At 33.4% G+C, this 27,019-nt stretch overlaps 1 protein-coding gene across 2 annotated transcripts in view; it reads left to right on the top strand.

The window, feature by feature from the left end:
* The window catches only part of LOC131138558 (neural-cadherin-like), a 148,022-nt gene extending 121,224 nt beyond the window's left edge, over positions 1-26,798 (top strand). Inside the window, exons 29-33 of one of the 2 annotated variants that reach the window (XM_058087570.1) lie at positions 3,842-4,106; positions 5,835-6,018; positions 11,181-11,431; positions 20,788-20,942; positions 25,691-26,798. In XM_058087570.1, coding sequence (XP_057943553.1) covers positions 3,842-4,106; positions 5,835-6,018; positions 11,181-11,431; positions 20,788-20,942; positions 25,691-26,230 — 1,395 coding nt within the window. In that variant the 3' untranslated portion in view covers positions 26,231-26,798. Of the gene's footprint in view, positions 1-3,841; positions 4,107-5,834; positions 6,019-11,180; positions 11,432-20,787; positions 20,943-25,690 lie in introns of those variants that run through there. The other variant, XM_058087571.1, reaches the window with a different exon arrangement.
* Positions 26,799-27,019: the final 221 nt, after the last annotated feature.

Raw genomic sequence — 27,019 nt, 5'->3', positions numbered from 1 at the left:
TGAAATGGTTGGAAATTTTTTTTTTTTAATGGCTATAATTTCGTGAGAATAGAAAAAATTATTTTAATTTTTTTTAAGTCTTTTTTTTATTAAATTTTTTTTAATGAGAATAAACTTGTAATATTATGAGGAAATAGTGATGTAGAGTTAAAATATTATTATTTTAAAATAATTAAAAAAAAAATTGAAGTCATAATATCATGAAAAACAAAAAGCAGAAAAAATTTGGCAATTTTGCAAGAATCAACTTGTAATATAATAAGAAGAATAATAATTCTTATGTCAGAATTTGGAAGAAGAAAATTGAAGTAGTTGGAAAATTAAAAAAAAAACAGCAGAAATGAAATATTAACGAGAAAAATCACAGTTTTACGAGAATAAATATTTAATAATTATTTTAAATGTAAATATAACAATTAAATATAAATATAATTTAAATATTTTAATTAAGATTTAATACAGCAATTAAATATAAATATAATTTAAATATACATCTTCATAAATATGATGAGGTACAATCATGTCATTTTACTATCATTAGAGTTGCAATATTTAAGAAAAAAAATTTTTTTTAATTCAAAATGTCATTAAAAAAAAACAAAATAAGGTTGTGATCTTTGGAAAATTAGTTTGGGAATTATTATGGGAATAAAGTTATAATTATGTGAATGATTGACAAAAAGGAAGTTGAAATGGTTGGAAATTTTTTTTAAAAATGGCTGTAATTTCGTGAGAATAGAAAAATTATTTGAATTTTTTTTTAAGTCTTTTTTTAAATTTTAAATTTTTTTAATGAGAATAAACTTGTAATATTATGAGGAAATATTAGTGACGTAGAGTTAAAATATTATTTTAAAATAATAATTATAAAAAAAATATTAAAAAATATTTTTTTGAAGTCATAATATCATGAAAAACAAAAAGCAGAAAAAAGTGGCAATTTTACAAGAATCAACTTGTAATATTATGAAGAATAATAATTCTTATGTCAGAATTTGGAAGAAGAAAATTGAAGTAGTTGGAAAATTAAAAAAAAACAGCAGAAATGAAATATTAACGAGAAAAATCACAGTTTTACGAGAATAAATATATAATAATTATTTTAAATATAAATATAACAAATAAATATAATTTAAATATTTTAATTAATATTTAATACAGCAATTAAATATAAATATAATTTAAATATACATCTTCATAAATATGATGATATGATGATACATGTACATTCATGTAATTTTACTACCATTAGAGTTGCAATATTTAAGAAACAAAATTTTTTTTAATTTAATTTTGTGAGAATTGAAAAATTATTTTAATTTTTTTCAAAGTCTTTTTTTTAATTTTAAATTTTTTTAATGAGAATAAACTTGTAATATTATGAGGAAATATTAGTGACGTAGAGTTAAAATATCATTATCACAGTTTGAATTATTTTAAATATAAATATAACAATTAAATATTAATATAATTTAAATAAGTCATAATTTGAGTGAGTGTTTTTTTTTTTTTTTTAGTTTTATTTTAGTTTCACGGGCAGGAGGCATTTAAGACGTCCTGCTGAGTGAGCAATAGTTAATGCAGGCCAGGCTGAATTCGAATGATCTCGCCCGACTGTTTCTAATTAAGATTTGGACACGCAGGAGCTGAAGTTATCGGAGCCCCTGATTGGTCGAGTCCGTCGGGTTCACTCAGCCTTAACTGTTGAAGATAATTGTTGCCTCTTGTATACGTTCCCTTTGGGATTCCTGCTTCTGCTCCGCAGTAACCAACTTTGCAAAGCATTCGAGCGGGTAAAATTACGACATTCATTTTTACCACTGAAAGTTGGATTTTTTTTTTTTTTTTAACTACTTAGCCCTCGACCTTTTCGGTTTTTTCCTCCATGGGACCTGGCCTATTTCTTATTATGTTGTCATGATCAAATTCCGTTGGCGGAAGTCCAAATCAGTGGAGAATTTGTGTCACCCATTTTTCATTTTTATGCACACAGACAGAGCGGAACCTCGGTTTTTTAGTCGCAAAAGGTCACACGACAACCGAAGCGTACAAAAACCCAAGCGTTTATTTCCCCAAGAAATAATGGAAGTGGAATTAAAAACGTTCCAGGTACCTGGAAATATAATAAAATGGACATTTTATAGAGAACTGCAGTAATTATACTGAAAAACTGCAAATGGACGGAGTGGATGGTTAAAACTGCAGTACAATCGTCATTACAATCGTCATTCACTTTTTGTTATGTGTCCCCGTTAAACCATTCCCCCACACAACATTGCTATATGCTAGCTTCCGGCATTGCTAAGTTCCTACCCTTTATTCATTCATTCATTCATTTTCTGCTGGAGCCTATTTTATTTTATTTTATTTTATTTTATTTTATTTTATTTTATTTTATTTTATTTTATTTTATTTTATTTTATTTTATTTTATTTTATTTTATTTTATTTTCATTCATTCATTTTCTATCGCTTTTCCTCACAAGGATCGCAGGGGTGCTGGAGCCTATCCCAGCTGTCTGTGGGCAAGAGGCGGGGTACACCCTGGACTGGTGGCCATTTTATTTTATTTTATTTTATTTTATTTTATTTTATTTTATTTTATTTTATTTTATTTTATTTTATTTTATTTTATTTTATTTTCATTCATTCATTCATTCATTAATTTTCTACCGCTTTTCCTCACGAGGGTCGCGGGGGGTGCTGGAGCGTATCCCAGCTGTCTATGAGCGAGAGGCGGGTTACACTCTAGACTGGTGGCCATTTTATTTTATTTTATTTTATACCGCTATTCCTCACGAGGGTTACAGGGGTGCTGGAGCCTATCCCAGCTGTCTATGGGCGAGAGGCGGGGTATACTCCTGGACTGGTGGCCAGCCAATCACAGGGCACATATAGACAAACAACCATTCACACTCACATTCATACCTATGGACAATTAATTTGGAGTGGCTAATTAACCTAGCATGTTTTTTTTGGAATGTGGGAGGAAACCGGAGTACCCGGAATAAAAAACACGCATGTACGGGGAGAACATGCTAACTCCACACAGAGATGGCCAAGGGTGGTTATTGAATTTTATTGAATTTTATTGAATTTTATTGAATTTTATTGAATTTTATTGAATTTTATTGAATTTTATTGAATTTAAAAATGACAATTAAAACTAAAAAAAACTATATTAGGAAAGCAGGAAGTGAACAAATGTAACAGTTACTGATAAGTACCAGATGGAGGGGTAGGATTTAATAAGCTTAAAATAAGCTTAAAATAAGCTTAACATAAGCTTAAGATTAAATAAAATTAAATAAATAATAAAAATTAAAACAAAAAAACCTTAAACTATATTAGGAAAGCAGGAAGTGAACAAATGTAGCAGTTTATTTTATTTTATTTTATTTTATTTTATTTTATTTTATTTTATTTTATTTTATTTAAAATAAATAAAATATATGTATTGCACATGGGCAGAGGGAGAAATGAGCTCGACACGGAGTTATTCATCGGTGTATGTGTTCAATGGATAAATAAACTACACACAAAATGCATGACAAAAAATTTGTGGCCCAACTCTAATGGGACCGGCGTCCGGTAGTCACGGAGACCAGTTTTCCCGTAGGGTATGAAAACCGAAAAAAAATTTTTTCCGATATTTTTTTGTCAAAAACCGAATGGTACAAAACTGATTTTTGACAGTACTGTAGTATTTCTAGCAGATTATAAGGTACATTTTATTTTCGGAATCCGGCCCAAGCTTCCCAAACCAGTTTGGAGCCAACTGGTCTTGAGTCCACCCCCAAGTGTTTTTTAGTAGTTCACTTCCTTTTTCGGTTTTGACTCAGGTGGTCCAGGGTTTACTGACCGTTTTCTACAACCTCGGAGACGGCGACTACAACATGACGCTGCCTTTCCATCACCTCGATGACGGCGAATGGCACGAAGTGGACCTGGATCGCTTTGGCCGAGAGTTCACCCTTCGCTTGGATGGCGGCGGAGGTCGGCGAGAGATAACAGCGTCACCTGGGCGGAGTCAGGAGATCATTATCGACGCCTCCGCTGTCATGATCGGGAACTCTTTCCCGTCGGGACTCAATCGAAGTTTCCTTGGTAATTGGGCTCGTTTTGGTTAGAGTTGAAACTTTAGTGAAGTCATTTTGTGCGAGCTAATTAGTGGCTAAATTAAGCGTTATTGGCGGCTAATCGATAGCTTAGCTAACAAGTTAATTGTGCATAGATTGGTGGCTAACTTGCTTTTCCTCACAAGGGTTGCGGGGGTGCTGGAGCCTATCCCAGCTGTCTTCGGGCGAGAGGCGGGGTACACCCTGGACTGGTGGCCAGCCAATCACAGGGCACATATAGACAAACAACCATTCACACTCACATTCATACCTATGGACAATTAATTTGGAGTGGCTAATTAACCTAGCATGTTTTTTTTTGGAATGTGGGAGGAAACCGGAGTACCCGGAAAAAAAACACTCATGCACGGGGAGAAAATGCTAACTCCACACAGAGATGGCCAAGGGTGGTTATTTAATTTTATTTAATTTTATTTAATTTTATTTAATTTTATTTAATTTTATTTAATTTTATTTAATTTAAAAATGACAATTAAAACTAAAAAAAACTATATTAGGAAAGCAGGAAGTGAACAAATGTAACAGTTACTGATTGTAAAATTACCAGATGGAGGGGTAGGATTTAATAAGCTTAAAATAAGCTTAAAATAAGCTTAACATAAGCTTAAGATTAAATAAAATTAAATAAAATTAAATAAAATTAAATAAAATTAATAATAATAATAATTGGGCTCGTTTTGGTTAGAGTTGAAACTTTAGTGAAGTCATCTTGTGCGAGCTAATTAGTGGCTAAATTAAGCGTTATTGGCGGCTAATCGATAGCTTAGCTAACAAGTTAATTGTGCATAGATTGGTGGCTAACTTGCTAACACAAGTACCCCCGAGGAGTTAGCTTAGGGGTCTCAAACTCAATTTACATACTTGGGGGCCACTGGGGTTAGCGTCTGGGCAAGGCTGGGCCGCATCAGGTTTTCCCAAAAAAAAAAAAAAAAAATTATTAATAAAAATTATTTATTAAAAAAATTATTTGAAAAATATACAAAATTTTCAGTGCTTTGGTTCCGATTTTCTACAATAAAAACTCTGATAAAAAATTCCACTGTTCTCAAATATCTTAATTTTTATTTTTCTGCACAAAATAAGATGAAAAACAAATAAATCAAGAATAAAGAAAATTAATCAGTAATAAATAAATATAATAATAATAATAAAACGGCAAATAATAAAAAATTAAGAAATCACATATAGTTGATTATAGTTTTCTGATTAAAATTAACAAAAAATTATTAGAGCCCTGTAGACATAACAAAACACGACTATAGTCACATTTATATATTTTTTATTTACAACATATTGCGCAACTGCAGGGTCTTGAGACACATGCTAACTCGCAAACTAGACCGCTAGCGACCTAAACGGTAGCCTCCAAGTTATTTCCTTTCAACTTAAATAGCCAAAAAAATTACCACTTCCACACGGATAGGGAGAATAACTATTAACAGTTATTTAACCGGGCCGCACAAACATTAACTAACATTAAACTTTCATATCAAGGCGGGGGCCGCAAACTGGTGTCCTGCGGACCACATTTGGCCCGCGGGCCGCACGTTTGAGACCCCTGAGTTAGCTCTAACATGACATTTGTGACTCGTTGATTAGCTCCTTTTGAAGCAACGTCCCTGTCAGGGATTCAAACCGGTGCATGAAAAGGATTTCGGCGGGTCTCATTGTGTTTCTCCTCGTCTCCCTCCGAAAGGCTGCATTCGAGATGTGAGATTTAATGGCCGCTCCATCCCCCTGGATAAGGAGCAGGCTTCTGATGGGCTTCAAGTGGTCTCTTCTCAGGGCGTGTCCCGCGGCTGCTCTTCAGAAGCCTGCAGCAAACACCATTGCTCCCCCCCGCTTGTCTGCGTGGACCTGTGGAGGCAACACGAGTGCAGGTGCTGTATATTTCAATAACACTCCTTTTGTACGATGGCGCACACAAACAGCCCCCCCACCCACCCATTCTTCTCATATGAAGGCAAATAAATTAAATAATGTATCTTTAACCACATAACCTAATAATTAATAACATAAATAACAAAGCATAAATAACAATCGCAATCTTCACTGGCTAAATGTACTGCAAAAAAAGGCCAGTAAGGATAATTCATAATGCCGCCAACAGAGAACATACTAACTCCTTATTTTTTAAAATCACAAATACTTCAACTTGCTGATATAGTTCATCTTCAAACAGCTAAAATGGCATAGCATTTCAGTATGTGGAATCGAACAATGGAATGGATTGAGTAAAGGAATCAAACAATGCACAACGATGAGCCAATTCGAGAAACAATACAAGCAGTTGATGTTTGCTAAATACAAGGATGAAGAGTCTTGAACCAGTTTTAATTTAATTTAATTTAATTTAAAAATGACAATTAAAACAAAAAAAATATATAAAACTATATTAGGAAAGCAGGAAGTGAACAAATGTAACAGTTACTGATTGTAAAAGTACCAGATGGAGGGGTAGGATTTAATAAGCTTAAAATAATCTTAAAATAAGCTTAAAATAAGCTTAAGATTAAATAAAATTAAATAAAAATTAAAACAAAAAAACCATAAACTATATTAGGAAAGCAGGAAGTGAACAAATGTAACAGTTACTGATTGTAAAAGTACCAGATAGAGGGGTAGGTTTTAATAAGCTTAAAATAAGCTTAAAATAAATTAAATAAAAAATTAAAATTAAAACAAAAAAAACTTAAACTATATTAGGAAAGCAGGAAGTGAACAAATGTAACAGTTACTGATTGTAAAAGTACCAGATGGAGGTGTAGGATTTAATAAGCTTAAAATAAGCTTAAAATAAAATAAAATTAAATAAAATAAATAATAAAAATTAAAACAAAAAACCTTAAACTATATTAGGAAAGCAGGAAGTGAACAAATGTAACAGTTACTGATTGTAAAAGTACCAGATGGAGGGGTAGGATTTAATGAGCTTAAAATAAGCTTAAGATAAAATAAAATTAAATAAAATATAATAAAAATTAAAACAAAAAAACCTAAAACTATATTAGGAAAGCAGGAAGTGAACAAAGAAGTGTAACAGTTACTGACTGTAAAAGTACCACATGGAGGGGTAGGATTTAATAAGCTTAAAATAAGCTTAAAATAAGCTTAAAATTAAATAAAATTAAATAAAATTAAATAAATAATAAAAATTAAAACAAAAAAAAACCTTAAACTATATTAGGAAAGCAGGAAGTGAACAAATGTAACAGTTACTGATTGTAAAAGTACCAGATGGAGGAGTAGGATTTAATAAGCTTAAAATAAGCTTAAAATTAAATTAAATTAAATTAAATAAATAATAAAAATTAAAAAAAAAAAAAAACAACCTTAAACTATATTAGGAAAGCAGGAAGTGAACAAATGTAACAGTTACTGATTGTAAAAGTACCAGATATGAGGGGTAGGATTTAATAAGCTTTGCTTCTTCCTACTCCTTTCGGACATGTGGAACTGGGAACTGATTCTTCAAGGTCACATCAGGCCCACAGGTACCATCACCTTGATGTGGCCCAGGGTGAAAACCAGTTAGATGCCCCTAAGTTATCCACCTGTAAGTGTATTTACTCCAAAATAAGAGTACAAAGTATCTGCTTTTGGTTTTATCTTTAGTACTTATTGGCAGGGGAATATGGTGGCTTGTTTACGCTCATTATCAGGGCCGTCCTATCAGTTTTGTGACATTTAGCAGAAGCAGATCCAGGAGTCGGCTAACAGACTTTAGCATGGAGCGGGTTTCTCTTCCATTATTCCATTGTGACCAGGGTTTTGCACCTTGCGGTGAAGCTTCTGTATTTACATTCATGAAGGCTCTCTCCATTACCGACTTTGACAATGATGCATGTACCTCTTTAAGATCGCTCTTGAACTGACTAGATGTTGTTTATTCACTAAAAGGGGGGGGGGGGGTGGTTGGGGGGGTATGAAACCATGCATTTTATTTGCTGGTGAAACTTGGTGGTGCATTTAATGTATTCAAAATGTCTCCTCGCCTGTTCTTTTCCTGTCTCATGATTTTCCTTCTTCATCATCTTGTCACGTCCTCTCACCTCCGTAGGCGGCATGCTGATGGTCTCCATGGACAGTTAGCTCATGCTAATTCTTCATTTCAGGCATGAGACGACAAAGTAGCCCACGTGTCGGTTCAATGCCCACTAAGTCTGGGATACAAGGCTGGTATATAAGTGGTATACAAGTATGCTATACAAGTCTGGTATATAAGTGGTATACAAGTATGGTGTACAAGTCTGGTATATAAGTGGTATACAAGTCTGGTATACAAGTCTGGTATATAAGTAGTATACAAGTCTGGTATATAAGTGGTATACAAGTCTGGTATATAAGTGGTATACAAGTCTGGTATATAAGTGGTATACAAGTCTGTTGTACAAGTCTGGTATATAAGTGGTATACAAGTCTGGTATATAAGTAGTATACAAGTCTGGTATACAAGTCTGGTATATAAGTGGTGTACAAGTATGGTATACAAGTCTGGTGTACAGGTCTGGTATATAAGTGGTATACAAGTCTGGTATATAAGTGGTATACAAGTCTGGTTAACAAGTGGTATACAAGTTTGGTATACAAGCAGTATACAAGTCTGGTATACAAGTGGTATACTCGTCTGGTATACAAGTCTGATATATGAGTAGTATACAAGTCTGGTATACAAGTAGTATACAAGTAGTATATAAGTGGTATACAAGTCTGGTATACAAATGGTATACAAGTGTGGTATACAAGTGGTATACATGTCTGGTATATAAGTAGTATACAAGTCTGGTATACAAGTCTGGTATATAAGTGGTATACAAGTCTGGTATATAAGTCTGGTATACAAGTGGTATACAAGTCTGGTATACAAGTCTGGTATACAAGTCTGGTATATAAGTGGTATACAAGTCTGGTATACAAGTCTGGTATATAAGTAGTATACAAGTCTGGTATATAAGTCTGGTTTATAAGTAGTATACAAGTCTGGTATACAAATCTGGTATATAAGTGGTATACAAGTCTGGTATACAAGTCTGGTATATAAGTGGTATACAAATCTGGTATATAAGTGGTATACAAGTCTGGTATATAAGTGGTATACAAATCTGGTATATAAGTGGTATACAAGTCTGGTATACAAATCTGGTATATAAGTGGTATACAAGTCTGGTATATAAGTGGTATACAAATCTGGTATATAAGTGGTATACAAGTCTGGTATATAAGTAGTATACAAGTCTGGCATACAAGTCTGGTATATAAGTGGTATACAAGTATGGTATACAAGTCTGGAATACAAGTCTGGTATACAAGTGGTATACAAGTCTGGTATATAAGTGGCATACAAGTCTGGTATATAAGTGGTATACAAGTAGTATACAAGTCTGGTATACAAGTGATATACAAGTCTGGTATACAAGCAGTATACAAGTCTGGTATACAAGTGGTATACTCGTCTGGTATACAAGTCTGATATATGAGTAGTATACAAGTCTGGTATACAAGTAGTATACAAGTAGTATATAAGTGGTATACAAGTCTGGTATACAAATGGTATACAAGTGTGGTATACAAGTGGTATACATGTCTGGTATATAAGTAGTATACAAGTCTGGTATATAAGTGGTATACAAGTCTGGTATATAAGTCTGGTATACAAGTGGTATACAAGTCTGGTATACAAGTCTGGTATACAAGTCTGGTATATAAGTGGTATACAAGTCTGGTATATAAGTAGTATACAAGTCTGGTATACAAGTCTGGTATATAAGTAGTATACAAGTCTGGTATATAAGTCTGGTTTATAAGTAGTATACAAGTCTGGTATACAAATCTGGTATATAAGTGGTATACAAGTCTGGTATACAAGTCTGGTATATAAGTGGTATACAAATCTGGTATATAAGTGGTATACAAGTCTGGTATATAAGTGGTATACAAATCTGGTATATAAGTGGTATACAAGTCTGGTATACAAATCTGGTATATAAGTGGTATACAAGTCTGGTATATAAGTGGTATACAAATCTGGTATATAAGTGGTATACATGTCTGGTATATAAGTGGTATACAAGTAGTATACAAGTCTGGTATACAAGTAGTATACAAGTGGTATACAAGTCTGGTATATAAGTGGTATACAAGTGGTATACGAGTCTGGTATATAAGTGGTATACGAGTCTGGTATAAAAGTCTGGTATATAAGTGGTATATACTGTAAGTGGTATACAAGTGGTATACGAGTCTGGTATACAAGTCTGGTATATAAGTGGTATACAAGTCTGGTATATGAGTCTGGTATATAAGTGGTATACAAGTATGGTATATAAGTAGTATACAAGTTTGGTATACAAGTCTGGTATACAAGTGGTATACAAGTCTGGTATACAAGTCTGGTATATAAGTAGTATACAAGTCTGGTATACAAGTGGAATACAAGTGTCACGGTTCGGCATGTCTGTGTTGCGGTTCGACCCCAGGATGCAGAGAGCAGGACTGAATGCAGGTAAAAATATTTATTTTAGCAATAATTGCAGCAGCAGGAAAAAGGCAACTCAGGTAGCAGAAGGACAAACAACAATGATCCCACAAAGGGAGAAGGGCACACCTGAACTAAATAGAGGACAAATTAGGGACAGGTGTGGGTAACCATGGCAACGAAAGCAGACAGGGCAAAGACAGGAAGTCCAATACAAAATAAGAGTGTCCCAAAAGGTAAACCCAAAGCCCAGACAGGAAACTAAGACAAACTGTCACACAGGAACCCACACAGGGCGTGACAACAAGTCTGGTATAAAAGTAGTATACAAGTCTGGTATACAAGTCTGGTATACATGTCTGGTATACAAGTGGTATACAAGTCTGGTATCTACGACCACATAGGAAGTGAATGAAACAGATGGAGGTCGGATGAAATAAGCTCAGCTTCTTCCTCCTCCTTTGGGATGGTGAAGGGTGATGATGGTGTGATGTATGCCATCGTAACCAAAGTGGACCAAATCACCAGACTACAACTAACCGAACTTTCCCTATGCTGTCCAAGCAGATGCCCCCAAGGCCACATCACCAGGGAGATCTCCACCGGCAAGTCGTGCGTCTACACGCTCTGCGCCAGCCGTCCGTGTCGCCACGGCACCTGCGTGGCCCACTCGCCCTCCCGCTACACGTGCCACTGCAGCGACGGCTACCGAGGACGCCACTGCGAGGTCACGCTCGCCATGTTCCATAACGAAGACGGCACCACCCTCAGCCTGAGCTCCATGTTTGCCATCAGCATCTGTGTCATGGCGTTTCTAGGTAGCTATGTTGACTATGTGCTTTTCTACCTGTGGTGACTTCATTTTCACTTTTGTTATACTTTGTATTGATCTCTTGTGCCAAGATGGGATTTTCCTATTAGAGATAAAGGAAAAGCAAATATCCGCGGCGCAATACAGGAACATTATACTCTATGTCTTCATTTGGGAACGACAGGGAAGCACTAAAAGTCCTCCCGGAAAATCAGGGTGGCTTCTTTATGTGTTTTTCTATATTTCTCATCTCTTCTGTGTCCCCCGTCGCTTCCGATGTTACACTCTGGCTTCAAAAGTCAATTTCACTTTCAGCCTTACCCTTCATCCGTCCAAGTCATTTTATATCCCAACAATATTCCCTCGGTCATTCCCTGCTGGTGTGTTTTTTTTTTTTTGTCTTCCTGTCTTTGTTTATTTGTACGTTTGTTTTGTCCCAAACCAACCTAACTTGGATTGTATTGTGAAGAATAACTGGAGTAGCTTATTACGAGGGAAATTAAATAAAATTAAATAAATAATAAAAATGAAAACAAAAAAAAACATAAACTATATTAGGAAAGCAGGAAGTGAACAAATGTAACAGTTACTGATTGTAAAAGTACCCGATGAAGGGGTAGGATTTAATAAGCTTAAAATAAGCTTAAAATAAGCTTAAGATAAAATTAAATAAAATTAAATAAAATAAAAAATTAAAACAAAAAACCTTAAACTATATTAGGAAAGCAGGAAGTGAACAAATGTAACAGTTACTGATTTTAAAAGTACCAGATGGAGGGGTAGGATTTAATAAGCTTAAAATAAGCTTAAAATAAGCTTAAAATGAGCTTAAAATAAGCTTAAGATAAAATTAAATAAAATTAAATAAAATAAAAAATTAAAACAAAAAACCTTAAACTATATTAGGAAAGCAGGAAGTGAACAAATGTAACAGTTACTGATTGTAAAAGTACCAAATGGAGGGGTAGGATTTAATAAGCTTAAAATAAGCTTAAAATAAGCTTAAAATAAGCTTAAAATAAGCTCAAGATAAAATTAAATAAAATTAAATAAAATAAAAAATTAAAACAAAAAACCTTAAACTATATTAGGAAAGCAGGAAGTGAACAAATGTAACAGTTACTGATTGTAAAAGTACCAGATGGAGGGGTAGGATTTAATAAGCTTAAAATAAGCTTAAAATAAGCTTAAGATAAAAATAAATAAAATTAAATAAAATAAAAAATTAAAACAAAAAACCTCAAACTATATTAGGAAAGCAGGAAGTGAACAAATGTAACAGTTACTGATTGTAAAAGTACCAGATGGAGGGGTAGGATTTAATAAGCTTAAAATAAGCTTAAAATAAGCTTAAGATAAAATTAAATAAAATTAAATAAAATAAAAAATTAAAACAAAAAACCTTAAACTATATTAGGAAAGCAGGAAGTGAACAAATGTAACAGTTACTGATTGTAAAAGTACCAGATGGAGGGGTAGGATTTAATAAGCTTAAAATAAGCTTAAAATAAGCTTAAAATAAGCTTAAAATAAGCTTAAAATAAGCTTAAGATAAAATTAAATAAAATAAAAAATTAAAACAAAAAACCTTAAACTATATTAGGAAAGCAGGAAGTGAACAAATGTAACAGTTACTGATTGTAAAAGTACCAGATGGAGGTGTAGGATTTAATAAGCTTAAAATAAGGGACGCCCGATAAAAATGGCCGTAAAAATTCGATATCGGTATCGGAATTTTTGATCCAAAGCAAAACAATAATCCTAATTTTTTTGGATCAGACTTTGCTATTTTGGGACCTGGGATCCTTTCTTTCATCCAAATACATTCGCGACTTTTCAAGTTATTTTTAAAAAAAATCCATAAATTTATTAAACATTATTTTTCCTCACCTCAGTAACCCAAAATATTGTGTCTTTGGGAATAGTCACCATATCGATGAAGATCAAATAATTTTTCATTCTTCATTTCTGCGGAATTTGGGAATGTTTTATGCATGTAAAACTATAATTATTATATTATAAAAATAAATTTTTGAGTCATAGACCGGCAACTTAGCCGACTTTGTTAGCAAGCAAAGCAAAAAACATATTAATATTAATAACACCTCAAGAGGTACGCCATGTTGTGTGTTAACCAAAAAAATGTACTCAAACTGAGGCATTAACCGAAAAACATGCTTTGATCCACAATGGAAATGTCTCGATTAGTATTGCAGAAGTATTCTAACCAAAGATTTTGTGACGATCATTCCAGTGAGCATCTTTCCTCGTAAACAATCTACTGTGATGCCATGTTGTGTGTTAACCAAAAAAATGTACTCAAACCGAGGCTGGAACCGAAGAACATGCGAATCGCGGCGGATGCTAACGGAGGTTCCGCTGTACATGAAGAGTTTGTGGTTTGGTTCTACTGTTGGTATACAATTGATCGATTTATTTTACACGACTCTTTTCGAAATGCCCAGAGGAAAAACTTCCATTTTGAAGTGTTAAGAAGGTCTGTGTGTCTTCTGAAACCGAGACGAACTTTATTGATCCACAATGGAAATGCCTCGATTAGTATTGCAGAAGTATTCTGACCAAAGATTTTGTGACGATGATTCAAGTGAGCATCTTTCCTCGTAAACAATCTACTGTGATAGCATGTTGTGTGTTAACCAAAAAAATGTACTCAAACTGAGGCATTAACCGAAAAACATGCTAATCGCGGTGGATGCTAACGGAGGTTCCGCTGTACATGAAGAGTTTGTGGTTTGGTTTATTGACTCTTTATTGACTGTATTTTGTTGGTAATTGATCGATTTATTTAACACGACTCTTTTCGAAATGCCCAGAGGAAAAACTTCCATTTTGAAGTGTTAAGAAGGTCTGTGTGTCTTCTGAAACCGAGCCGAACTTTATTGATCCACAATGGAAATGTCTTAATTAGTATTGCAGAAGTATTCTAACCAAAGATTTTGTGACGATCATTCGAGTGAGCATCTTTCCTCGTAAACAATCTACTGTGATGCCATGTTGTGTGTTAACCAAAAAAAATGTACTCAAACCGAGGCATTAACCGAAAAACATGCGAATCGCGGCGGATGCTAACGGAGGTTCCGCTGTACATGAAGAGTTTGTGGTTTGGTTTATTGACTCTTTATTGACTGTATTTTGTTGGTAATTGATGGATTTATTTAACACGACTCTTTTCGAAATGCCCAGAGGAAAAACTTCCATTTTGAAGTGTTAAGATGGTCTGTGTGTCTTCTGAAACCGAGCCGAACTTTATTGATCCACAATGGAAATGCCTCGATTAGTATTGCAGAAGTATTCTAACCAAAGATTTTGTGACGATGATTCGAGTGAGCATCTTTCCTCGTAAACAATCTACTGTGATAGCATGTTGTGTGTTAACCAAAAAAATGTACTCAAACTGAGGCGTTAACCGAAAAACATGCGAATCGCGGCGGATGCTAACGGAGGTTCCGCTGTACATGAAGAGTTTGTGGTTTGGTTTATTGACTCTTTATTGACTGTATTTTGTTGGTAATTGATGGATTTATTTAACACGACTCTTTTCGAAATGCCCAGAGGAAAAACTTCCATTTTGAAGTGTTAAGATGGTCTGTGTGTCTTCTGAAACCGAGCCGAACTTTATTGATCCACAATGGAAATGTCTTAATTAGTATTGCAGAAGTATTCTAACCAAAGATTTTGTGACGATGATTCGAGTGAGCATCTTTCCTCGTAAACAATCTACTGTGATAGCATGTTGTGTGTTAACCAAAAAAATGTACTCAAACTGAGGCGTTAACCGAAAAACATGCGAATCGCGGCGGATGCTAACGGAGGTTCCGCTGTACATGAAGAGTTTGTGGTTTGGTTTGTACTGTTGGTATACAATTGATTGATTTATTTAACACGACTCTTTTCGAAATGCCCAGAGGAAAAACTTCCATTTTGAAGTGTTAAGAAGGTCTGTGTGTCTTCTGAAACCGAGCCGAACTTTATTGATCCACAATGGAAATGTCTTAATTAGTATTGCAGAAGTATTCTAACCAAAGATTTTGTGACGATCATTCGAGTGAGCATCTTTCCTCGTAAACAATCTACTGTGATGCGGGTTCACTTATATAACCAGCTACATATGCTAGCGTTGCCTGTTTAAATATGTATGCTATGAACTCCCCGGCGCTAAAAAAAAAGACAAACAAACAGCTTTGGTCGCGGTTAAGTTAATTCCTAAGGTCTTGTGAGACGTTTGTGGTCCTCGTAAAAGGTAGGAGTCCAAGTTTGTGTTCAATGATGTCGGGACATGAAATATAAATATCATAAATTCACAAAGAAACGAGGAGTGTTTGGTGAGTCATTACTGCGCCTCACCTTTTAATAAAGCAAGTTAAATAAAAATCGTCCTGGTTTCACCTCGTGACAAGTCCATAAAATGGCTCAAACGATGTAGTACTGCTTGTACTGTATGTACTTGTTTCATGCAGGAAGTACTGCTGTAAATATACGCTCTGCTAAATTAAAAAACGGGGACTCCTGCTCCGCCTCGGCTTTCATTAAAAGTTAAAACGATCATCCATTATTCACGTTTACATGAGGCGTCACAGACGGACCAGAGTTTGAAGTTTGATACCGACACGAGTCTGAAGACTAGCCGGGGTTCATTAGACTAAGGTCTGGAGGACATATGGTCATGGGTATGATCTGGTACTGCTAGAGTGCTTGTGCATGTCTGTAGTACATGCTATGTACTATAAGACTGGCTACTTTCTATCTTGTAGGACCAGAAGAGTAGTTGATACTTGATGACTTGATACGTACTTGATGTTGGCTGGCGAGTCTGTTTTAATTTTTATTATTTATTTAATTTAATTTAATTCAATTTTATTTAATTTTATTTAATTTTATTTAATTTTATTTAATTTTATTTAATTTTATTTAATTTTATTTTATTATTTTATTTTATTATTATTATTTTAATTTAATTTTAAGCTTATTAAAAGCTTATTTTAAGCTGATTTTAAGCTTATTTTAAGCTTATTTTAAGCTTATTTTAAGCTTGTTAAATCCTACCCCTCCATCTAGTACTTTTACAAACAGTAACTGTTACATTTGTTCACTTCCTGCTTTCCTAATATAGTTTAAGTTTTTTTTTTTTAATTTTTATTTAATTTTAAGCTGATTTTAAGCTGATTTTAAGCTGATTTTAAGCTTATTAAATCCTACCCCTCCATCTGGTACTTTTACAATCAGTAACTGTTACATTTGTTCACTTCCTGCTTTACTAATATAGTTTAAGTTTTTTTTTGTTGTTTTTTTTTATTTAATTTTATTTAATTTTAAGCTGATTTTAAGATGATTTTAAGCTGATTTTAAGATGATTTTAAGATGATTTTAAGATGATTTTAAGCTTATTAAATCCTACCCCTCCATCTGGTACTTTTACAATCAGTAACTGTTACATTTGTTCACTTCCTGCTTTCCTAATATATTGTTAAAGTTTTTTTTTGTTTTAATTTTTATTATTTATTTAATTTTATTTTAATTTTTTAAGCCTATTTTAAGCTTATTTTAAGCTTATTTTAAGCTTATTAAATCCTACCCCTCCATCTGGTACTTTTACAATCAGTAACTGTTACATTTGTTCACTTCCTGCTTTCCTAATATAGTTTAAGTTTTTTTTGTTTTAATTTTTATTATTTATTTAATTTTATTTAAATTTTTTTAAGCCTATTTTAAGCTTATTTTAAGCTTATTTTAAGCTTATTTTAAGCTTATTAAATCCTACCCCTCCATCTGGTACTTTTACAATCAGTAACTGTTACATTTGTTCACTTCCTGCTTTCCTAATATAGTTTAAGTTTTTTTTGTTTTAATTTTTATTATTTATTTAATTTTATTTTAATTTTTTAAGCCTATTTTAAGCTTATTTTAAGCTTATTTTAAGCTTATTAAATCCTACCCCTCCATCTGGTACTTTTACAATCAGTAACTGTTACATTTGTTCACTTCCTGCTTTCCTAATATAGTTTAAGTTTTTTTTGTTTTAATTTTTATTATTTATTTAATTTTATTTTAATTTTTTTAAGCCTATTTTAAGCTTATTTTAAGCTTATTTTAAGCTTATTAAATCCTATCCCTCCATCTGGTACTTTTACAATCAGTAACTGTTACATTTGTTCACTTCCTGCTTTCCTAATATAGTTTAAGTTTTTTTTGTTTTAATTTTTATTATTTATTTAATTTTATTTTAATTTTTTAAGCCTATTTTAAGCTTATTTTAAGCTTATGTTAAGCTTATTAAATCCTATCCCTCCATCTGGTACTTTTACAATCAGTAACTGTTACATTTGTTCACTTCCTGCTTTCCTAATCTAAATATGGACTGTGAATTGTTCAAAGTGCCTGTTTTTAATCCCCTGAAAATAAAAGACGATTTGTTTACCCATTCCCATCTCTCACCGGTCTCATTTCCTTCCTTTTGTTCATCAACTTCTCCTCCTTCGTCCATCCATCCATCCATCCATCCATCCATTCTCTGATACATCATGCTGTCTCACTGCTCTCTTCTCCGTATTCACGCAGTCCCAGCCACCAGGGTCAAGCGTTTTGATCAAGATGTTGTGGTTGTGCGCCCACCCCCCGCCCCCCGCACCCACCCCCACCCCCCCCCCACACACACACTCATCTATAATGCACAAAGCAGTATAGACCCGCATGCTCCCACTTTGAGGGCAAGCAGGCAGCGGCATAATGGATGAATGGGTGTTTGTGCCCCCCCACTCCCCACCCCCCGCCCCCAGTGGTTATTCATCATGCTGTGAGCATCTGTGATGCTCGCTGGGGGTGGGGGGGTGGGGCAACGATTATGTCTTTATAACGCCGGGTTTTTATTGGTCGGTGGCACTAAAAGCTAAAATTAAAAAAAAACATAAACAACAATAACTTTTAGTTTTGGACACGCTTGTCATGACGGATATACCTTACCACTTTCTTGTTGTCCTTTGTCGCTATTACACCACAACACAGACTAAATGCGAATACCGTGCATTCCAATTAAATTGATACCTTGAATGCATCCCAGTGGGAATGCTTCCTATGCGGCGTCGAGGAAGGAAAAAAGGAGGCCAGGTAGAGGCCAAGGAAGTACTAAAAAACAAAAGTACTGACAAACTTAAAGAGTAATGAGGGCTGCAGAGGAAGCGTAGAAGTAAAAATGAAAAAAAAAAATGTCAGTGTTAACAAGCGAGGAAAGTAAAAAAATATTTGAGCGTAAAGGTCAGTCCGCCATGTTGTATAATTTAGTACGCAATTGCTTTGATTGATATGTATGCTTCAGGACCTTTAGCGGGATTCCGTTGTGTCCTGGAAGTCCAAGAACTGGCTACCATTAGTATTTCCTACCCCGGATTACGTCTTACTCATTGAATGAGTAATACAGAACAAACTGTCACTTTTAGTCTTTAATACTCACATACTGCATCGTGTTTACGTCACGTTTTGTGTTATTTTTCGGAAGTTCGGAATATTTAAAATATTTGCGTTCTTACTTTCTAGCTGAATACTAAGTACTGCAAAAGTCTGGCAAAATATTATTAATATTAAAATATCAATATATATTAAATATTAAAATATTAAATACAAAAATATTAAATTAAATATTTGATGTAATCTATTTATTCTCCACATTATTATTTATTATTTATTATTTATTATAACGACATAAAAAGTAAACTATATATATATATTGAATGCATATATTTTTTCTATGAAGAACGAAAATAAGAATTATTAAATATTTGATGTAATCTATTTATTAAATTAAATTATAATAAATAAAATAGTAAAATAGTAAAATAGTAAATATTAAAATATTAGATTAAATATTTGATGTAATCTATTTATTCTCCACATTATTATTTATTATTTATTATTACACGGGAGCCAGGCAACGACATGAAAATATAAAAACTATATATATATTGAATGCATATATTTTTCTACAAAGAACAGAAATAAAATTATTAAATATTTGATGTAATCTATTTATTAAATTAAATTAAATATTTAATTAAATATGAAATATGAAATATTAAAATATTAAATTAAATGTTTGCTGCAATCTATTCTCCACATTATTATTTATTATTTATTATTACACGGGAGCCAGGCAACAACATGAAAAGTAAACTATATATATATTGAATGCATATATTTTTCTATGAAGAATGAAAATAAAAATTATTAAATATTTGATATAATCTATTTATTAAATTATAATAAATTAAATATTAAAATATTAAATTAAATATTTGATGTAATCTATTTATTCTCCACATTATTATTTATTATTTATTATTTATTATTTATTATTTATTATTTATTTATTATTTATTATTTATTTATTATTTATTATTTATTATTTACTATTTACTATTTACTATTTATTATTACACGGGAGCCAGGCAACGACATAAAAAGTAAACTATATATATTGAATGCATATATTTTTCTATGAAGAACGAAAATAAAAATTATTGAATATTTGATGTAATCTATCTATTAAATTAAATTATAATAAATAAAATATTAAAATATTAAAATATTAAAATATTAAAATATTAAAATATTAAAATATTAAAATATTAAAATATTAAAATATTAAACTATTAACATATTAAATATTAAAATATTAAAAATGTAACTATTAAAATAAACTATTAACATTAAATATTAAAAAATTAAAAAAATTTAAATATTACATATTAAACTATTAAATTAAATATTTGATGTAATCTATTCTATTATTTATTTTTTATTATTTATTTATTTTTTTATTTTTTTATTTTTATTATTACACAGGAGCCAGGCAACGACATTTCGTTGGCAATTTCACTGCTGTGTTATTGTGCAATGACAATAACGAGACATAGACTCCATTAAGTCTATGTCTATGTCTAAAAAAGCAGCTCCCCCAGATCCCTCATTTGAAATAAAAAAAAAAATCACAAAATTTTCAAAAATCCAAATTCACACATCTTTTTGCAATCGCCCATCGCTTGAACAGACCGATTCTAGTACTGAGCTTGCGTTCCATGTCAACTTCGTATGAACATTACAAAAACTGCATAGAACACAGAACTGCAGACATAACAAATATACAGATCATTAAAAAAAATAACGCACCAAAATCAAGAATTATTAAGAACCGGAATCAAACCAAAGGAATCATAATTAGTAGCGTTAGCTTCAAATTGAAATGCCGCCCAACCTTAAATACCGACGTGATGATGACCGCCATGTTGATTGTGTGTGTGACGGCGTACCCCCCCACACCGAGCTGAAGTTAACCTTCTCTCTGGCACCCCTCAGTGTTGATGCTGGGCCTCTTTCTGTATTCCTGCTGGAGGAGACACAAGGGCCTGAAAGAGGGCGTGTACCACGTGTCGGCGCAACACGGCGAGTGGGAGGACATCCGAGAGAACGTGCTCAACTACGACGAGGAAGGAGGAGGGGAGCAGGACCAGGTATGCCTATGATACTTAAGTCCATATAAAATATTTCAGTCAACTTCTGGGTGCCTTTTTTGACTTAAAACAGAACATGAAGCAATTTTGCTAACCAAAACAGCAGCACCTACCATAGCATATGAACATTGGCTCAAATAAATTGCGGCATATGGAGTCTTAGCAGGTACCACTTATTACTGAAATGGGTTCTTACAGTTTTTTGGGGTAGCATTAGGGTTAGGGTTGGAATACAGTCCTAGCGAACAAAATGTTAGCGCTATTATTGAATTATATTATTATTAAGTGTTGGGTTCTTTTAACAGGGCAGGACTTTTTTAGAATAGAAGCAATTACAATGCCAGCACTGGAGTTTTTTTGGTCTTAATTTTTTAGTTTAATTTTTTTGTTTGTTTGTTCACTTCCTGCTTTCATAATATAGTTTTAAGTTTTTTTTTCATTTTTTATTTTAATTTTTTATTTTATTTAATTTTTTGTTTGTTCACTTCCTGCTTTCCTAATATAGTTTTAAGGTTTTTTTTATTTTTTGTTTGTTCACTTCCTGCTTTCCTAATATAGTTTTAAGTTTTTTTTGTTTTAATTTTTTATTTAAATTTTTTAATTTTATTTAATTTTTTGTTTGTTCACTTCCTGCTTTCCTAATATAGTTTTAAGTTTTTTTGTTTTAATTTAATTTAATTTAATTTAATTTAATTTAATTTAATTTAATTTAATTTAATTTAATTTAATTTAATTTAATTTAATTTAATTTAATTTAATTTAATTTAATTTAATTTAATTTTTGGTTTTGGACCTCTGAACCCAGCAGCCTCAAGTCAAGCAAGAGACCCAATCCAGCAGCCACCAAACCAAACCCCCCCATCCTACCCCTCCATCTGGTACTTTTACAATCAGTAACTCTTACATTTGTTCACTTCCTGCTTTCCTAATATAGTTTTTTTTTTGTTTGTTTTAATTTTTTTCGTTTGTTTTTGTTTGTTCACTTCGTGCTTTTCTAATATAGTTTTAAGTTTTTTTGTTTTAATTTAATTTAATTTAATTTAATTTAATTTAATTTAATTTAATTTTATTTTATTTTATTTTATTTTATTTTATTTTATTTTATTTTATTTTATTTTATTTTATTTTATTTATTTTTATTTTATTTAATTTTTTTGTTTATTTTGGATTTTAGTTTTTTTGTTTTTATTTTTATTTTTTATTTACTTTAATTTTATTTTATTTTTAGTTCACTTCCTGCTTTCCGAATATACTTAATTTTTTTTAAATTAATTTTTATTTAATTTTATTTTATTCAATCAGCCCCCCAGCCAATGTCCAGCGATCCAAGCGATCCGTTCCATCCATGATGACCAGGAACGTTCCATCTAACCGCATATCGGTGTATTAGTCCATTCAGTGAGAAAATATTCCATTCCGACTAAATCCTCAAAGAACCATAACCACCATGTTGTTTTTGATTTTCGACATTTTTGTCTAACTCTGCGAGTGTAAAAAATCAGTTCTGAATCCCGGTAGCAGAATTCCCTTTGATATGTTTATTACGACTGATCGGCATCGTGGCCACTGGCGGCGGCCGCCACGGTTGACGCATACCTGCAATGTCAGCTCTGACTCAGACCTGTTGAATGATGAAATGTCTGATTTATTTTCCAAGCTGCCGTCTATCAAGAGCGGCCTTGCTTGCCTTTGATTTGCAGAACGCCGCCGGGCGAAATTATGCTGAGGTCCTGAAATGTGAGTGGAAGCGAAGCAGAGTTGACGGCCTCGCACAAAAAAAGTGGAGCATTACAACTCTGTCTGAAGTGGAGACAGAAAGGACTTTTTTGCAGACACATTCATATGCGTTATGAATATGTATATATATATATATATAATCAGCATATATGATATAATGTGTAATATATCAGCAGAATCAGGCAAGGGTTTAGTCCAGGGGTCTCAAACTCAATTTACCCGGGGGCCACTGGAGCTAGGGTCTGGGCCGCATCAGGTTTTTAAAAAAAATTATTAAAATTAAATTATTAAAAACAAAAAAATTAAAAAAAACTTCGCTTTGGTTCCAATTTTCTACAAGAAAAGTTCTGATAAAATATTCCACTGTTCTCAAATATCTTCATTTTTATTTTTCTACACAAAATAACATGAAAAATAAATAAATCAAGAATAAATAAAAATCAATCAATTACTAATAAATGAATATAATAATAATAATAATAATAAAACGGCAAATAATAAAAACCACATATAGTTAGTGGGTAGACAAATTATTTTTTCATATTAAAATTAATAAAGCATTATTAGAGCCCTGTAGACATGGCAAAACACGACTATAGTCACATTTATACTTTTCTTATTTACAACATATTGCGCAACTGCAGGGTCTTTAGCCACATGCTAACTCGAAAAACTAGACAGCTAGCGACCTAAACGGTAGCCTTCAAGTTATTTCCTTTAAACTTAAATTACCACTTCCACACGGATAGGGAGGATAACTATTAACAGTTATTTAACCTTTAACATGAACATTAATTAAAACGTAATATTTTTTTCCGGGTACATGATACCATTCAGCATCCGTATCAAACATTAAACTTTCATATCAAGGCGGGGGCCTCAAAGTAGTGTCCTGCGGGCCACATTTGGCCCGCGGGCCGTGGGTTTAGTCCTAATATCAAGGGTCGGTGTTAAAACAGTTTTATTGTTGTAAATATAGCTGAAAGTCAATATAGTTGCAGGCAATGAATCATGCGGGGGTGGTGGGTGGTCTGGGGGGGGGGCATTGACGATGGCGGTGTGTCATTCTTATTCTGTTTAAACTTCACTCTCCATTCTGACATGGGGGGGTGACATTTGGATGACATTTTTTGTCTTGTTTCCAGTGAGATTATTTTTGGAAGGATGTCTGATGATATCTTTATATTTTTATCTTTATATTTGACGATATTGGTATCGGTCTCGACATTGGATATTGGTATGGACTCGACACGTACCCAAATACCAGGTCATATGACCCGTCATTTCATTAACACCAATTTCAAACTCAGCTCTGTAGTAGCGGTGTAGGAAAATATTGTTTAAATATATATATATCGTGATACTTCTTGATACTACTCTTCACGATACTGTATCGGTATTAAAAAAGTATGATATGGATATTTTTAGGCATTTATCATAGACTGTATATGACATACATAAGACATGATAAGACATAAGAAAATACCACATTTTAGACATACATAAGACATAAGAAAATACATCATTTTAGACATCCATAAGACATAATAAGACATAAGAAAATACTACATTTTAGACATACATAACACATAATAAGACATAAGAAAATACTAAACTTTAGACATATACAAGACATAAGAAAATACAACATTTTAGACATACATAACACATAAAAAGACATAAGAAAATACAACATTTTAGACATAATAAGAAATAAGAAAATACAAAATTTTAGACATACATAAGACATAAGACATAAGACAATACAACATTTTAGACATAATAAGACATAAGAAAATACAACATTTTAGACATACATAAGACATAAGAAAATACAACATTTTACACATACATAAGACATAATAAGACATAAGAAAATACAACATTTTAGACATACATAAGACATAAGAAAATATGACATTTTAGACATACATTAGACATAAGAAGACATAAGAAAAAACAACATTTTAGACATACATAAGACATAAGAAAATATGACATTTTAAACATACATATGACATAAGAAAATACAACATTTTAGACATACATAAGACATAAGAAAATATGACATTTTAAACATACATATGACATAAGAAAATACAACATTTTAGACATACATAAGACATGAAAAGACATAAGAAAATACAACATTTTAGACATACACAAGACATAATAAGACATAAGAAAATACAATATTTTAGACATACATAAGACATAATAAGAGATGAGAAAATACAACATCTTAGACATAATAAGAGATAAGAAAATACAACATTTTAAACATACATAAGACATAAGAAAATACAACATTTTAGACATTCATAAGACATAATAAGACGAGAAAATACAACATTTTAGACATACATAAGACATAATAAGAGATAAGAAAATACAACATTTTAGACATAAAAAGACATAAGAAAATACAACATTTTAGACATACACAAGACATAATAAGACATAAGAAAATACAACATTTTAGACATACATAAGACATAATAAGAGATAAGAAAATACAACATTTTAGACATAATAAGAGATAAGAAAATACAACATTTTAGACATACATAAGACATAAAAGACATAAGAAAATACATCATTTTAGACATATACAAGACATAATAAGACATAAGAAAATACAACATTTTAGACATACATAAGACATAAAAAGAGATAAGAAAATACAACATTTTAGACATACATAAGACATAAGAAAATACAACATTTTAGACATACATAAGACATAATAAGAGATGAGAAAATACAACCTTTTAGACATTGGCTGTACGAAGGACGTACAAATGCGGCTCAAAGACCAGCACGTTACACGCCAAGTACTACGTTTTGTGGGCGGCAGGAACCCATGCAAGCGGCCGTGACCTGGGCTTTAGGTCGCCACGCACGCCATCAGTGGGAATTGTGTACAAGATCGTCTCCCCCGGAGTCAATTAGCCTAATGTTCCTAAAAATATCGTTTTTATTAATTCGATCTTCTCTGTGTCGTGTCCCAGAATGCTTTCAACATGGTGGAACTGCAGCGGTCCCTCCAACCGAGCCCGGCGCAGTCCCTCCGCTACAGCTACCCACAAAGCCTAGTTTCCTGCCCGGAGAACAAGCCCCCCCACGATGAGAAACGAACGGGACTGTCTAACGGGAACGGCAGCGCCATCATCGCCCTGCGCCTCGCCGTCCCCCCATCAGAGACCGAGACCCTCTCGTCTCCTTTGACGCTTCGCCGCTCCAAGAAACCCCTCTCCTTCTCCAGCCAGGACCTGGCCCGGTATTTGTGCGAAGTCATCCGAGACATGGAACACCCGGAGGACCTCGGTACCAGGACCACACCGCGTCGTCCTTCCAGGAAGGAGCGCGGCCTCGCGGCGGTGCGCTCCCTCAGTGCGTCTCAGGGTTCGGATATCAGGCATCAGGGACCCCCGAGTACCAGAACGGACAAATTCAGAACCCTCCGAGCTGTTGTGGGCGACCTGAGGGGGGACCCTAAGCCTTCTGAGAACCACAGAGACTCACACCAGGGGAACAGGGGGCCACGCTGAATTGGGAAGAATTCCGACGCTGGGGAGGATTCCCTGTCGGAGTCAACGCCAACTGTACAGTCCAGACTTTTCGAATCATTCATGCGGACACGAAGCTTCCATATCCGGAATGTGAGTGTTTGGGAATAGAATAGTAATCCATCCAAGAAGCAGGGCAGGGTCGTAATGACGGCGGGACGGAGGTTGTCGGTACAACACCATAACCTGATGAGCTCCGTGTCACGGCGTTGTGACGTAAATGTCGGTCATACCTTGGACTGACCTCGGAATAATGCGCCCCGACCCGGAAGTGGGTCCTGGACGGCTCCATACGTTGGAACCGAAATACAGCAGAGCCTTGGTTTTTGTTATTTGTTTATTCGTATTAATAAAATCTCTGACAAAAACCGAAGCAATTTTTTTTTCAGTTTTCTTCTCATAATTTGGACTTTTGGCTATGAATATTTAGACTTAATAGTAATATTTCAACTTTCATCCATCCATTCCAGCAGTCTCAGTAAGGAAGCCCAGACTTCCCGGCCCCCGGCCACCTCCTCCAGCTCCACCGGGAGCACACCAAGGAGTTCCCAGACCCGGAACGTATTTCAACTTTGTGCTACTAAAATGTTATTTATTTTTCCTGAAAATAATACCATATTCTTGTAAGTAACTGCTTGTAAGTAACTGCCGTAGGACCGGCCGTAGGACCGACCATAAGGACCGGCCATAGGACCGACCGTAGGACCGGCCTGTAGGACCAGACCGGCCTGTAGGACCGGCCGTAGAACCGACCTGTAGGACCGGCCTGTA

This window comes from Doryrhamphus excisus, chromosome 11, assembly GCF_030265055.1.
Source record: "Doryrhamphus excisus isolate RoL2022-K1 chromosome 11, RoL_Dexc_1.0, whole genome shotgun sequence".
Classification (NCBI taxonomy): Eukaryota; Metazoa; Chordata; class Actinopteri; order Syngnathiformes; family Syngnathidae; genus Doryrhamphus; species Doryrhamphus excisus.
The sequence above is the reverse complement of the archived record's forward strand: the minus strand, read 5'-3'. Positions and strand labels throughout refer to the sequence as shown.